The sequence below is a fragment of the Colossoma macropomum genome, unplaced genomic scaffold (genome assembly GCF_904425465.1).
Source record: "Colossoma macropomum unplaced genomic scaffold, Colossoma_macropomum, whole genome shotgun sequence".
Lineage (NCBI taxonomy): Eukaryota > Metazoa > Chordata > Actinopteri > Characiformes > Serrasalmidae > Colossoma > Colossoma macropomum.
Window position 1 is genome coordinate 3858 of NW_023494796.1, and position 15679 is coordinate 19536.

At 38.5% G+C, this 15679-nt stretch overlaps 1 protein-coding gene across 1 annotated transcript; it reads right to left on the reverse strand.

Annotated features, from left to right (window-relative positions):
- Positions 1–1189: 1189 nt before the first annotated feature.
- On the reverse strand, positions 1190–10809 carry LOC118816940 (butyrophilin-like protein 8). The gene is made up of 13 exons (XM_036583535.1): positions 10617–10809; positions 7759–7809; positions 7254–7601; positions 7011–7160; positions 4918–5094; positions 4726–4821; positions 4594–4632; positions 4295–4315; positions 3668–3688; positions 3021–3095; positions 2470–2523; positions 2337–2363; positions 1190–2007 (listed from the first exon to the last, which is right to left on the reverse strand). Exons 1-13 carry the CDS (start codon positions 10702–10704, stop codon positions 1439–1441), a joined length of 1716 nt encoding a protein of 571 aa, XP_036439428.1. The 5' UTR covers positions 10705–10809; the 3' UTR covers positions 1190–1438.
- Between the last annotated feature and the right edge of the window lie 4870 nt (positions 10810–15679).

Below are 15679 nucleotides of genomic sequence, written 5' to 3' on the forward strand. Positions count from 1 at the left end.
GAGTGGTGTGAAAGAATGCAACTGGACTGCACAGAGCTATTCCCTCAACTCCAAAACTTCTGTTTTTGTGTTTTTTTTTCTGCTTATTTGTACTTTTCAGGACATTTCAAATGGCTTGTCTGAGCCCAATGCTTGTGCAAAGGCCCTGATTTAATTTCCCACTTTTCTCAGCTTCAAAATGGCTTCCTTTTCTCCATAGGTGGCTTTCTGGTCTTAATGTTGATTTATCCTTTTTAACCCTCTATTGCACGATGTTGCCTCAGGGCAACAAACTCATTTTCCTCACTTTACAATAACATTATACATATTTAAAGACAACGATGGGGTTAACAATAAAGGGCGGAGTATGAGTGAGTCAATAAAAAGCATGTAGTTGATGATAGACATATTTTGTGGAAATATGTTTGTTGCCTAGAAGCAACACTGTGCCACAGTGGAATGGATTTAGCCAGTCACAAGCCACCACCTCAGGGAACACGACTCCTGCACACATTTTTTTATTTTAATAATTGGGTGAGAAAAAATAAATCAAGGACAATTTTATGCAAAAAAAGTGAATTATATCTATTTTTTAAACTGCTCCCACAATGTGTGCAGTAGAGGGTTAACAACAAATGCAGTCTTCACAAACCCAGGGCTCAAACCAGAAGCAGACATTCAGAGCTATTGAGTGTTTAAACAGTAAATCTAACAGGGCACAATCTAAATGGGCAACAAGAAACACCTGTCAGTCACATGTTCCAGTATTCTTGCTCAAATGGGTTCTAAAAAAAATAATGCATCTATATGTAAATATCAGGACGTAAAAGCTGAAATTCTGATCTATCGTGTCTTATTCGTCTTTTGATCTCAAACCCAAATGTTTTCAGTGTTCAGCAAAAACAAATAAAATGGCTTTGCTGTTCCAGTACTTTCACAGGAGACATTTGTTATATGTAGTCGTTTCTTCTGCCTGTATCTTAGAAAGGTTTAAGCTGGCTGAAAGAACATGAGAACACAAATTAAGTGCTCCTCTAATGCTGTGAATGTGTACACACCTTTTAATAAAATATTTCTCAAAACAGAAACGACAATAGTCAGTTCAGTAATAACTACTGCAAACTCGTTTTAGTTTCAGAATCTCTCTCAGCACTTAGCAAAGTGAGGAAGCGAATGACCTTGAACTGACAATCTTTTTTTTGTTTTTTCAAAAGTTTATTTTATTGAGCAGAGTGACAGGCAGCTGGTTCTAAATCATTTATGAAATTAAAGATGCTCTTTCTTCAGATCTTCTTTTTTTCTCTGTACTTCGTTTCTCTCCAGTTTCATTGCCCCTCTCAACCAAATGTGCCATTTTTTAAACAGTTCATTCATAAGTAATTGAGCTTTTGAATTACTATACATACACAATAAAAACACAGAGGACTGATCTTGAGTCAGCACTCACGACACTCGATCCTCATGGTTGATAAAGTTCATCACATTTCACACATTTTTCTTGACTTATCATGATTGTATGTTGTTGTTTGTCTCCAGGACTTAAAACTGGAATCAGAGGTGGTGAATGTACATCATAGAAAGTGTAGAGATGTGTCTGTTTATCACAGTCGTAAAAAGACAGTTTGTGTTTCTCACAGTCTAAAAACACTCCCAGCTTTGAGAACTGATCTCTCACTAGAACAGGAGTCTGAGAGGGATCATTAACATAGTAACCTTTCTCTTTCTCATAGTGAAGAACCCAGTAGCCGTTCTGTGGAGTTAAAGGAACTTTTCTCCTCTTCTCTGCTGTTTCATTGGTCACTCCAACATACCAGGATGATGAACACTTATATGACTTTCCATTCTTTGAGGTATGTGGTTCTATCATTACTGTTATCTCCCAGTAGTACCGCCCTGAACTAATTCTCTCTTCACAAAGAACATGAATAAATGCTGTCTTGTCATTAAGATCTGATGTACACATTACTCTTGACTTTTTCTTTCCAACATCAAGAGAAGGTACAGTTGGTGTGACTGGCCTGATGGCAACTGGAAAAATAAACATAAAAAAGAATATGAAATGAACACCAAGCTGTATTAAAGAGATTAAAAACAATTCTGGAAAATGTTCATACAGACAGTAGAACAAATGGTCATAACTACAACAAACAAAATCTGTGGATATTTACAAACACGTTGATATCCTATTTTAATTAGTGTTAAATTAGTGATTTGTAATATTACTATATTCTAACTTTTAAAGACAGGTTATAATTCTCAGTATATTATGAGCAGCATTGCTCCTCACTCCTTTTTCTTTACACAGTAATAATGATCAGTGATCTCAGCTCGGATCTGTGTTGGATTCAATGTTTTACCTTTACATGCGAGCATCTTTTCCCAGTCTGTGAAAGAAAATAGTAAGAATTAGTACAAATCTTGAAAGAGCAGCTTTATTATAACATGAATATTTTCTACCAACAGAAACCAGTCCAGTGTGTTTAGATTTACCTGGAATTTCTTTTCTTTTTTCTGTATTCGTTTCTTTGTCCTTTTTTTCAGAAACTATTCAAAGAAAAACAATGTCAGTGTTCTTTTGTCAGCGGTTTGAAATGATCTTTTCAGCTCACCTCTAAATCAGTGTTTCACCACTTTCTGGAGCCCCTGAACAGCAGAGTTTTGTGTTTTCACTGATTCAGAATAAGTTTATGATTCGCTAAAGATGTAACTCAGTGGGTACAGCAGAGAAAACACAAACAGGTTCCAAAAAAACAAACAGAGTCCAGCACCAGAGTCAGGAAACACTGTTCTAAACCTCATGATTGAAGTGGAAACACTATTTGAAAATGTTTCATGTATTTAAGAAGAGTTACTGTAGTTCAAGTGGCTCAGCTGTGAACGTATGTAGTTCATGTCATAGTGCAGGTCCTAATTACTGATTTAACGATTTACTGTCTACATCTTTACTTTTACTCTTGCTGAGATGTTGTGTGGAAAATTTATCAGGTTTTAAGTGTTTAAAGTGTTTTAACTCTGTGTAATTAACTATATGACAGTGTTACCTGGGGTTTGAGTGGCTCCATCAGTTCTGCTTATTTCTCTCAGAGCTGAAACTGGGTGTGGTGGAGTGAACTCTCCTTTAAAATAGATACATTTTAATGAAAAATACAGACAAACATGTAATTAATTACATTTAAATAAGTAGGTTTAATGCGGTTGTTATTATGTAATGTTTCATGCTAATTAGTGTCTCCAGCTTAAGATGTTTCTTAGTTCAAGAGCTTCACAGTGTAAAGTTACTATATACTATATAAACTCTAGACTCTTTTTGCTTTATTAACACAACTGTTTATAATCATATTTTATCTCCACATGTTTTTTAAGAAAAACGTATTTTTTTTATAAGGAATTTCTTTCTTTGCATGTTTTCTCACTGCAAGCTTAGATTTATTGATTTTTATTACAGTATAGTTTACAGTATATTACAGTAGTGATTCAAGTAATATTTCATTAGTTTGTTGTATTTATTTCTTTTTAGATTATTGGTATGGAGATCATCTGCTGTAATACCTGATATTAGCAGTTGCACATAATGTAAACACTGACATTGTTAACTGGCTCACAGTGATATAGATTCAGTAAACAAATGGACAGTTTGATAAATGTAAATGTAGTGAAATGATTAGAGGTATTTTTCAAGTCTACTCACCAACGAGACGTGTTTGCTCTTCTAAATGACAGAAAAGAGCACTCAGCTTATTATCAGTGCACAGTTCAAAAGCCAGTATTCATGATGGTATAGGGGACTTTAGTACACATGGTATGGGTGACGTGCACATCTGTGAAGGCACCATAAATGCTGAACAATATATACATGTTTTGGCAACATATGCTGCCATCCAGGTGACGTCTTTTTCAGGGAAGGCCTTGATTATTTCAGCAAGACAATGCCAAGCCACATTCTGCATGTATTACAACAGCATGGCTCTGTATTAAAGTAGTCCAGGTGCTAAACTGGCCTGTCTGCAGTCCAGACCTGTCACCACTGAAAACATTTGGAGGGTTATGAAATGAAAAATGTAACAAATGAGGTCCTGAACTGATGAGCAGCTGAAATCCTGTATCAGACTATAATGAGAAAACTACAGCAGTGTCTCCTCAGTTCCCAAACACTTACAGAGGGTTGTTAAAAGAAGAGGTGATGAAACACAGTGGTAAACATGTCCCCGTCCCAACTTTTTTGGAACGTGTTGTTGGCATGAAATTCAAAATGGGCATATATTTTTCAAAAACTCATGTAGTGAAATGATTAGAGGTATTTTTCAAGTCTACTCACCAACAAGATGTGTTTGCTCTTCTAAATGACAGAAAAGAGGAAAAATGCACCCACAAAATTTATAAAGAGTACACAAAACTTGAAATTATACTTTAATAATAATGATGATAATAATAATAATAATAATAATAATAATAACAAGCAGAAGAAGTGATAATATATTATGAAATAACAAAAGACTCATTTTCATTCTGTCAGTAATTCCATGGTGTGTTACTTTTAGCATGGACATAATTAAAACTATTTAATATTTGAAGATGCATCTTTCTCATAACAGCATTATCAATCTTGAATCTTACCTTTTGTAGCAGACTTTGGATTCTTTGGCAAAATATGGTCTATATTCCAGAAAAACAAAAAATAATAATTAGAATTGTTTATGATAGAATGAGGTCTGTGATTAAGATTCACAGATAACTGAACATTTTTACCTCTGATCTTGGGGATGATGAAAATTGCCATTACAGTGAAAACCAACAGACTGATAACCAGTAAGATGATGAAGGCTTTCCATCCTGGAGAAACTCCTGATCAAATATATGTGTTTTCTTAGTACATCTGACAAATGTAAAAATATTTAGATGATTGTTGTACAGTGTCAGGTCTAATGGTTTTACACTCACCTGGTTCTAATGTTGAGTCAGAATCACTAACAGAATCAGTTTTATAGACAGGTTTGAGCGGCAGCACTCTTCCCTCCTTCATCTCCTGATCAGATAAACCCACAGAACAGGAGATCCACTCTGACTCAGAGGGAGAGAAGAGTAGCCAAGAGCTCACACTCACCAACCCTTCAGAGTCTTTGCAATAAGAGAAAGAGACAGAGAGAGAGAGAGAGAGAGAGAGAGAGCACAGTGAGAGAGAGCCATCTTCCCAAATCTTTTACATTATTTATCATACTTCATCACTTTACCATTTTGCTGTCTTTTATACCACTGAAGAATAAATGTACAATAATCATGCAGTATAATGATCCAAAGGAGCTGCAGATTCAGGAAATAATCAGCCAGGGCATTGCTAGGCCAGTTTTAGAGGGGGAGGCGCTGCTGCTGCTCTAATACAGCACTGCCTGTGCTGTACTACCAGAGATTTACTAACATAACATGAAAAGTGGAACGCCCGACTTGGCCAATCATATCAGACCTCGTAAGTTGTAAACCAACAACAGTCATGGGCTGGAGATTAGGGAACCAGCCCTGTGACCGGAAGGTCGCCGGTTTGATCCCCTGAGACGACGACATGTGACTGAAGTGCCCTTGAGCAAGGCACCTAACCCCCAACTGCTCCCCGGGCACTGCGGATAGCTCCGGGCAAGTGTGCTTACTGCCCCCCTAGTGTGTGTGTTCACTAGTGTGTATGTGGTGTTTCACTGCATGGATGGGTTAAAATGCGGAGGTTAAATTTCCCTGTTGTAGGACTAATAAGGGTCACTTAATCAATCATATCTGGCCCCTTAAGTTGTTACTGAGCCAATCATATCAGACCCGGGGGCTTGTGTCCGGTTTTACTCACTCTGCAAATTAATGCAAGTCGGCAACCGCTGAAGCTGAAGACAGGATTTGGCTAAAACCTCACTAAAATAAATATTAGACCTTATTTAAAATCTATTATATACAAATTGAAACAGTAAGTAGTTACAGAGTGAAGGTGCCCATCTACAATATGGATTTGTTAAAAATTATGGCCAGTATAGCTGTCGGACTTTTACTAGGTTGTTTGTTAGCTAGCTAACTTTGGTTTTATGTGAGGCAAAGAAAGGGGTTAGGCTAACACTAGAATTAGCTAGCTGACAGGGCAACTAGTTTAAATAACATTGTTGACAGATCTTTATATTCTTTGTTTTTTTATTTCTCTTTATATACTGTTGTTTACAGAAAGTTAATGTCAGTGAAAATGTCAGTGTTGATCTAAAAGTGCATAAACACTTTTTATGCGCTATACTTTTTATTAAAATGCCGCCAGTAAAAAGTGTGCATGCTAGCCCTCCTATGTTAATGGATATAGTTAAACAAAACTGCAGTCTTATGGAAAAAATTGTTTACTGTGGTTTCAGGTCTTTAACTTTATATAGTCGAAATTTGTGGGCGGCACGGTGGCGCAGTGGGTAGCTCTGTCGCCTCACAGCAAGAAGAGCCTTGGTTCGATTCCCGGCCGGGCGACCAGGGTCATTTCTGGGTGGAGTTTGCATGTTTGCCTATTTGTTCTCCCCGTGTCTGTGTGGGTTTTCTCCGGGTACTCCGGTTTCCTCCCACAGTCCAAAAACATGCAGTCAGGCCAATTGTATGTCTGTCTGTCTGCCCTGCAATGGACTGGCGACCTGTCCAGGGTGTATCCTGCCTTCCGCCTGATGACAGCTGGGATAGGCTCCAGCACCCCACCGCGACCCAGGAGGATAAGCGGTTTAGATGATGTGTGTGTGTGTGTAGTCGAAATTTGTGAGAGCAAACATTCATGTTACTCATAAGAACCTGCATTTTTTCCTCCTCCAAGACGGTTGTGATGTGAGTTTTCACCTTTTTTGACTTGCATGTGATGCTTTGGCCTGGTACTGTAAACATCCCTTAAAACACTTTTAGAAAGCCAGATTGAAGTTGTTCTGGCTCTGATGCTATTATTGTACATTCCACTAGCACTGAAACAGAGTTTCAGAGTTTCAAATTTACCCATACCAGTCACTCTAAACATGCATGTTTTTATTTTTACTTCATTTAAATACCTGTGTTGTGACAAACACTGTTCCTGAGCTCTTTTCCTCTTTTATCTCTCCAGATGAGGGTGGGATTTGGTGACCATCCATCTGACACACAGGTAACATTCACCTGTTCTCCAGTTTCAGACAGTGAGAATAGAAGCGGAGATCCAACCACTGCGGTAAGAATTACTCCAGATTAGCTGGATCAGAATCTGTCTATAAATCTATTAAGTAAAAGCCTCAAGTCTAAGTAAAACAGTTACTCACCTGTAATATTCAGGATTACACTACCCCTCTCATACCATTCAGTGCTCTTAACAAAGCACACATATTCTCCTCTGTCTGCTAATGTGAGGTTCTCCAGTTTCAGAGAGACGTTCCCTTTCTGCAGTTCTCCAATCAGAGACACTCTGCCTCTGTACTGAGGATCTCCAATGTTCTCCTGGACCTTTAGATCTTTGTACAGCAGAATTGGGTTTTCTTTTTTGTTGGGACGATGCCAGCGTACTTCATAGCTCTTAATGTCCAACGCAGTGGAAAGTCCACATGGCAGGACAACAGAAGATCCTATTTGAGCTGAGATGAACCCATCAGGAACCAACAAAGAGAATGTACCTAAATGGGAGAATGTACTCAGTGTCGCTAAATTTTCAAATTAGGTTTCAAATCTGAAATGCCGTTTTATATTTAATATTGGAAAAAATGTATGGTAGTAATAGATAACTAATAGATATGGTAGTGCTAGAAAGGAAGGTAGTAAAAAGATAAGTACCTGCAACTGAGCAACTTTTGTTATTGGACAATATCCACAGAACAAGCACAGCTGTAAGTGTTAAAACATATTAGTTATTCAGGTGATTCATTGATTGCATGTTTTTAATAGACATTTCTTTGTAGTTGAAAACTCAAAAAAACACAGGTATCATAAAAGCACAGAGCTCGGCATGAAACATTTAACAAATATCATTTTAAACGTTCTCTGTAATAATAATTTTGGAGAAAAATTGTGCTGTGATTGACAATTATGATTCAAGATTTTGAGACTGGTACCTACGGAGCCCCGCTGGTGACATCCTATATAAACTAAAATAATGTGTGGCCGCGACTTAATAAGGCATGGGAATGAGATAATTTAGTCGTGGCCACGTCTTAGTAAGGCATAGGAATGAGATTCTAATGCGTGGCCATGACTTAGTAAGGCGTGGGAATGAGATAATTAAGTCGTGGCCATGAGTTAGTAAGGTGTGGGAATCAGATAATTAAGTCATGGCCACGACTTAGTAAGGCATGGGGATGAGATCGTAATGCGTGGCCTTAACTTAGTAAGGCGTGGGAATGACAGTTAAGTCGTGGCCATGACTTAGTAAGGTATGGGAACGTGATCCCAATGCATGGCCATGACTTAATAAGGCATGGGAACGGGATCATGCCTTGCTAAGTCGTGGCCACGCATTAGAATCTCATTCCCATGCCTTACTAAGTTACGGCCATGAATTAATTATCTCATTCCCACGCCCTGCTAAGCCGTGGCCACGCATTATTTTGATTCATACAGGATGTCACCAGCGGGGCTCCGTAGGTAACCCCTTTAATATCCTTTTAAAACATAAAACAATCATTTTCTGTGATGCAGTTCTGACAAAATTGTCTTTGAAGTACAAACCCAAATTCTATAAAAGTTCTATTCTGTTCTATTGAAATCAATGTCTGCAACATGTTACAAAGCAGTCAGGACAGGGACAATTTAAGACAAGGAACATTGTGAAATATTCCAAACACATATTAAACTGGCGATGCAAAAGGATCATCAAAGAAAGGCCTAGTCCGTTTTGAGTGAAGACAGATTGAACCTTGCTAAAAAGAGAGTAATCCAACAGTTTTAGAATATCATCAAAAGATTCAGGGAATAAATGTGCAGAAATCTCTGTGCATTAGGCCCAAAAACAGCAGTGCATTACAGATAGGCGTGCTTCTGTGATGGATGTCACCACATGGGTTTGGGAATACTTTGACAAACATGTTGTCCATAAACACTGTTGCTGCATCCTCAAATGCAAGACTGTACTATGTACAGCAGAAGCCTCATGTCAACAATGTCCAGAAACACCTCCAAGTGGGCTTGAGCTCATCAGAGTTGGACTGATACATCTGATCTGAGCAACCTTTCAGATTGTTTATGGAACTAATGGACATCATATTTTCTGAGAAAAAAGTACAGCAACATATAGCAAGATATGCTGCCGTTTTCAGGGAATTCCATGCGTATTTCAACATGACAACACCAAATACTGCATGTGTTACAACAGCATGGCTGAGTGATCAGAGACTGCGGGTGCTAGACTAACCTGCCTGCAGTCCAGACCTGTCCCCCATTAAAAAGGTGCAAAATACAACAACAAAGGCCTCGTATGGTTGCTCAGCATGTGTATAAGGCTACGTTCACATTACCAGGTTGAAGTTGCATAAATCCGTTTTTTTGCCCTAACGCGACTCAGATCTGATGGTTTCAAATTCGACCTGAGCGACTTTGGCTACGTTCACATTACAAGCCTAATTGCTCTAATCCAATTTTTTGCTCAAATCCGATCTCTCTGACATGATGATCCGATCTCTCTTCACACTCGTTTAGGTAAGTGACTTGAATCATTAATGTGAACGAACCGGCGTCCTGAAATGACCCGCATGAGCACATCCTACTCAGTAACGTCACGTGAATGAATCACGTTCATCATCAGCACAAACTAACGAGCAGAACGAGCTTCGCTGAGAAGATCATTAACTCTGATCAGCTCTCAGCTTCATTATTAGAGCGAGACGAAGGAGAAAAAGGTGAGATGAGCTGCTTTTCACCGTTTACAGGCTTTAACTTCTGTTCACTGAATGATGGGGGGGAAAAGCACATGAATTCCGATCTGAGCGTCACATTAAGGTCACATGGCCACGAATCAGATACATATCCAATCTAGGACCACATATGAAAGTGGCTCTGAGTGGATTTGAAAAGATCAGATTTGTGTCCACACAGCCCTGAAAACATCAGATCTGAGTCACATTAGGGCAAAAAATTGGATTTGTGCCACTTCAGCCTGGTAATGTGAAGGCAGTCTTTTTTTCATATGTGGTCCTAGGTCAGATATGTATCCGATTTGTGGCCATGCAACCTCAATGTGACGCTCAGATCTGAATTCATGTGCTTTTTTTCCACTGCGTGTGCACCATCATTCAGCGTTACCATGCTTTCTGCTTTCAAAACTGGATCATTTGGTGTCTTCAGTTCCCAAATGATTGTTTGATTGTTATTATAGTAGCATGTGAAAGGGAGCAGAAAAAACACCAATTTGCACTGCAATTATTTTCTGTGATATTTAATTATATTCATAATCGTCCCAAGGCTAAAACCGAATAACATTTTTGACTTTGTAGTTTGTTTCCTGGTTTTATATACGAACCTTGACCCTTCACATGTATTGTACCTGAAGATACAGTTTTCTTGGCAAACCTCAATATTCTATAATCAGAATTTTGAGTTAGTTACAGTCACTATGAACCAGTTTAACAATGTTCTCTGTCTTATATACACCAGGTGTCTTTATGACTCTCTATGCTAAAGCTGTGTTCTTTGGAACTCACCTGTTCGGAGTGTCCCCAGTGCCATAGTCCTCAGGTCAGTGAACAGAGGCTGAAAAAAGCCTCTTAAATAACGGTTAACATTGATCATCTTTTAAAAGCCTTTTTAATACAAACTGCTTTGTAGAAGCTTAAATGAAAAGAGAATGTGTCAGAAAACGAACAGCCCACTGCCTGTTAAACTTTAACCACAGTGAGCTAGTTGGTAAGCATTTCCTCTAAAAGGAGTGGCTGTACAGTATTACACTGTCTGTTACATTAAACAGGTACAATACAATGCAAAAGCTGTCATTGTTGCCACTGATGTATTTATTTATCTTTTACATTATGAATTTCACTTTAAAATTAAATAAACAATCTGTACAATAACAAAGCTACAGAAAAAAACAGCTATCATTTGGGAACATCTGGAATCCACCACAATATGGTCAATCTACTTTAATTATATTTACTCGTCTATAATTTCCTAAATATAGATTTTTTATTCATACCAGAACATAACACTTTTTATCCACCACACGGTTACATTTATCTAATTTTGATATGTAAAAAGAAACTGCTGTTGTTTTTACTTGCTGCAAAGTGAACAACAGATGCAATACATGTCAGCAGCTGCAAATCATAAGACAAATCATTGGAAAACTAAAAAGCAGCAAAGCAGCCCAGATATGATGTTCAAATATTTGTGCAACACCTCAGAATTACTATACAGTGCCCTCAACAAATATTGACACCGTGGTAAACATTAGCAAAACAGGTTGTAAAAATCATTCTTTATTGCTCACCCTTTTGATCCTTCATTCAAAATACTAACAAAAGTCTAAACTTCATTCAAAGTACAGTGATTAAAAAAAAACTTAATTTTATCAGGACTTTTTTTTCTCAAATCTCTGTGCCACAATTGTTGGCACCAGTTCATTTGATAGTTTATGTAGCCTCTCTTTGAAATGCTGTTGTAACACACCCAGAATGTGGCTTGGTGTTGTCTCACACACACACACACACACACACACACACACACACACACACACACACACACACACTCAATAAATCCAGAAAAAGTTGGTACTCCTTGCAGTCGCTTGGCATTACTTTTGTAATGTTTTGGCACCACCTTGTGGCCACATTGGGAAAAATGCAACACTTATTCAATCTCACAGCAGTGCAACACGCAATCTTGAAGCTCCTCTCAGATCTAAACAGAAATTCCTGAACTGCATCAGTGTACAAGACATAACAACCGTCTTTCTAATATAATAATATAGTATTTTATCAGTATCATGATAAATTTTGTTATTGTCATGGATTACTTTTCTGGTCATATTATAGACATTTGAAATTTACTTAGCATGTTGCTGTAACAAGTGTTTATTTTCCTCACCCACAATGTTTGTCAGAACAATAAGCCATATCAGAACAATAAATCGCTGCTAGCACAGTCAAATAAAACAAGAAAGAGGTTGTTTACTGTCAAATTAGTTTGCCAGTGTATTTTATGTTATTACATTCATTATACATTATAAGATTCTAAAGAGAAAAAATACAAACTTATTAGTAACGGCTACTGCTTTACATTAGATGTCATCACTATCAGAGCAAAACCCTGTATCTCCATTTTCGTCTGTTTTGTTCCAACAGTGGCAATATATGCTTCTCTAAGGGTGCAAGAAAATGTAACCAAAACTGTTTTACACATGAAGTTGGAAGTAGGGAAAATGAAGGAAGAAGTCCTTCTTAAGAACATAATCTATTTACTATAAAGCTAAACATCCATGATGATGCATACCTACTCACAGTGGTCCACAAGTTTATTCTTGCCCCACATATCAACGTTTACATTTTTGCTTCCAAAGAAACAAGACTAGGCAGGACTAGTTTTGCCGGACTGTCAGGATGCTCACCCACTCCCTCGCAGCATTTGGTAAATAACACCAGGTGCAAAGCAACCATTTTAAAAGTGAGGGGGACACAGTTGTCAGTACATGACACCCCTAAAACCCCACACCCCACACTTGTAGGTTCAGTACTACTATGATAAAGGTTGGAGCAGTATGTGCATTTAACAGTGAAGCCAATTTGAGTGCTTGGGGCAGCAATATACAGTCATACTCCACAGGAAAGGTAACCAGCTCACATAATGTCCAACATTAGCCTTTGAAGGTTTTAGCTAGACACACAATCTGCTCCAAGAACACAAAACTATGTTTATGCTCCAAAATAAGAAGCTGACCCATCAGTGACCAGTGGTGGGGTTAGTTACTCAAAAAATATTCCATTACAAATTACTGCTTCTCTCAAACTGTAATGGGTTCACTTTATTTGTTACTGCCAGGGAGAAGTAATCTCACAATTCTATCTACGTTACTTTCCAAACCCCAAACAAATCTGCACCAGCCTTAAATAGCCAGTCTCACATCAGTTAAAAGGCTCACCATCTCATAAGCTACACTATATGGACAGAAGTATTGGGACACTTACAGGAGCTTTTATGAATCCCTTTCTAAATCCATAGGTATTAAAGTGGAGTTGGTCCCCATTTTGCAGCTGTAACAGCTTCCGCTCTTCTGGGAAGCTTCCTACAGGATGTTGGAGAGTGTCTGTGGGAATTTCTGCCCGTTGATCCAGAAGAGCATTTGTGAGGTCAGACACTGATGCTGGACGAGAGGGCCTGGCTCACAATCTCCGTTCTAGTTCATCCCAAAGGTGTTCAGTGGGGTTGAGGTCAGGGCTCTGTGAGGGCCAGTCCAGTTCTTCCACACCAAACTCACCCAGTCAGGCCTTTATGGAGCTGCTCTGTGCACTGAGGCTCAGTCATACTGGAACAGAAAAGGTTCTTCCCCAAACTGTTCCCACAAAGTAAGAAGTCTACAGTTGTCTAAAATGTCTTGGTGCTGAAGCATTAAGATTTCCCTTCACTGGAACTAAGGGTTCTAGACCAACCCCTGAAAAACAGCCCCATATCATCATCCCTCCTCCACCAAACTTTACAGCTGGCACAGTGCAGTCAGGCAGGTAATGTTCTCCTGGCATTCGCCAAACCCAGACTCGTCCATCAGACTGACAGATAGAGAAGCTGATTCGTCACTCCACAGAATGCATTTCCACTGCTCCAGAGTCCAGTGGTGGTTACACCACTCCTCCCGACACTTGGAATTGTGCATTTTGATCTCAGGCTTGTGTGCAGCTGCTCGGCCATGCAAACCCATTTCGTGAAGCTCTTAATGTGCAGTTCTTTTGCTGATGTTGCTTATAGAGGCAATTTGGAACTTTTTAGTGAGTGATTTAACAGAGAATAGGCGCTGTGCACTTCAGCACTCGCCAGCCCCACTTTGTATGGACTACCGCTTTATATCCAAGCTGTTGTTGCTCCTAGGTGCTTCCATTTGACAATAATAGTCCTTACAGTTGTCTGGGGCAGATCTAGCAGCACAGAAATTTCACAAACTGACTTGTGGCAGAGGTGGCATCCTATGACAGTGCCATGTTAAAAGTCACTCATCAGTACGACTCATTCTACTGCCAGTGTTTGTCTATCGAGACTGCAAGACTATGTGCCTAATTGTATCCACCTGTTACCAATGGGTGTGACTAAAACACTTGAAATCAGTAATTTGCAGGGGTGTTCTAATACTTTTGTCCATATAGTGTAAATACAGCGAAAACTGAAAGTGAAAGAAAAACAACACCGTTAGCTGGCTGCTGGGTATGGAAGAAGGGCTATTTAAGTGACCATTTAAACAGGAAAGGCACTATGAACTACCATTCATTAAAAGTATTGGGGCTACTGTCACCGTTTATTTTTGCGTTGCTTTTTTTCTCCAAATTATTTTCTTGTTGAGATTCAAATAATTTGAACATCAGAATAACCAGTGCCTGTCCCTAGTGATAAAACTCTGCTACTCTGCACTTAATGTTGGCTAAACTACGTGTTTGTTCTATCTTTTGTTTCCCGCAGCTTCCATTTGGCTAATGCTGATTTTACGCGCCTAATTGGCTGAAAAAGAGCTGACGAGGAGCCACTAGAGCTCCCTCAGCTCATACTGAAGTTTCTGCCAGCACGTGGCAGCAGCAGCCCACAGCATAACATTTCAAGCAAAGACCCACATCCACATGAAAAGCAACAGCTTAGCGTTAGCTTTAGCTTACCTAATGCTGTATAACAAGAGAAGCTGGTGCCTTCTTCTACTGGACGAATGGCGGTCAGCTATGGGAGGCAAATCCAGCCAAAGCATTAATTATAATTAAAACAATAAAATGTAAATGCAGCCATTTCTTTTTTTCAAACATCTGTGCAAATATCCTGTCAGAATTGAAAATGAAATTAAATGACCCACATTTGCAATTTAGTTTTTCATGGGTAATTTGTGACAAAAATAAAAATAAATTTAAAACAGCTATTTGTCATTTTATTTTAGTCCATATTCTGGTATTTCATGGCCATATCTGAAATGGAAAAGCTAATAGATGAAAGAAAATCCAAGCTTCACTTTGGCTATGCCTTTTCTTCATGAAATGCAGAGTATGAGTCAAAACTAAAATCAAAATGCAATGTCTACATTTTTATTTCTATTTCATAGCAATAGGCTGCATATCTGACAAATGAAAATTTTCTGTGTGGATGCCTTTTAAGTGTCAGAATAAAAAGTCAAATGGAAACAAACACAGATGCCATCTGTTGGAGATTTACTTTTCATTTCCCACTTTGCTTTTTCGTTTTCAAATTAACCGACATGCAAATATATGTTAATTAACACTAGCTGGGGCTACGCTGTACATGTTAGGACTTGGCATGAATATTCAGTACTCTTGTACTGACACGGCTGTCATAATACTTCATTTTCACAATACATATCACAATATTTTCACACAGACACAATGCACTAGTAGTTCCACATTTAAACACTGCAAAAACTATGAACTATACAGTGATGTTTATTCAGTGTTTCACATTCTGCACTGGTCTAAATCCAGTTAAACAGGCCTGATTATGCTGTATTTGTAGTGAAACATGCAGGTGGTCAGTGTTCTTAAAGTAGACATTATATCCAAAATATACTCAGCAAAGT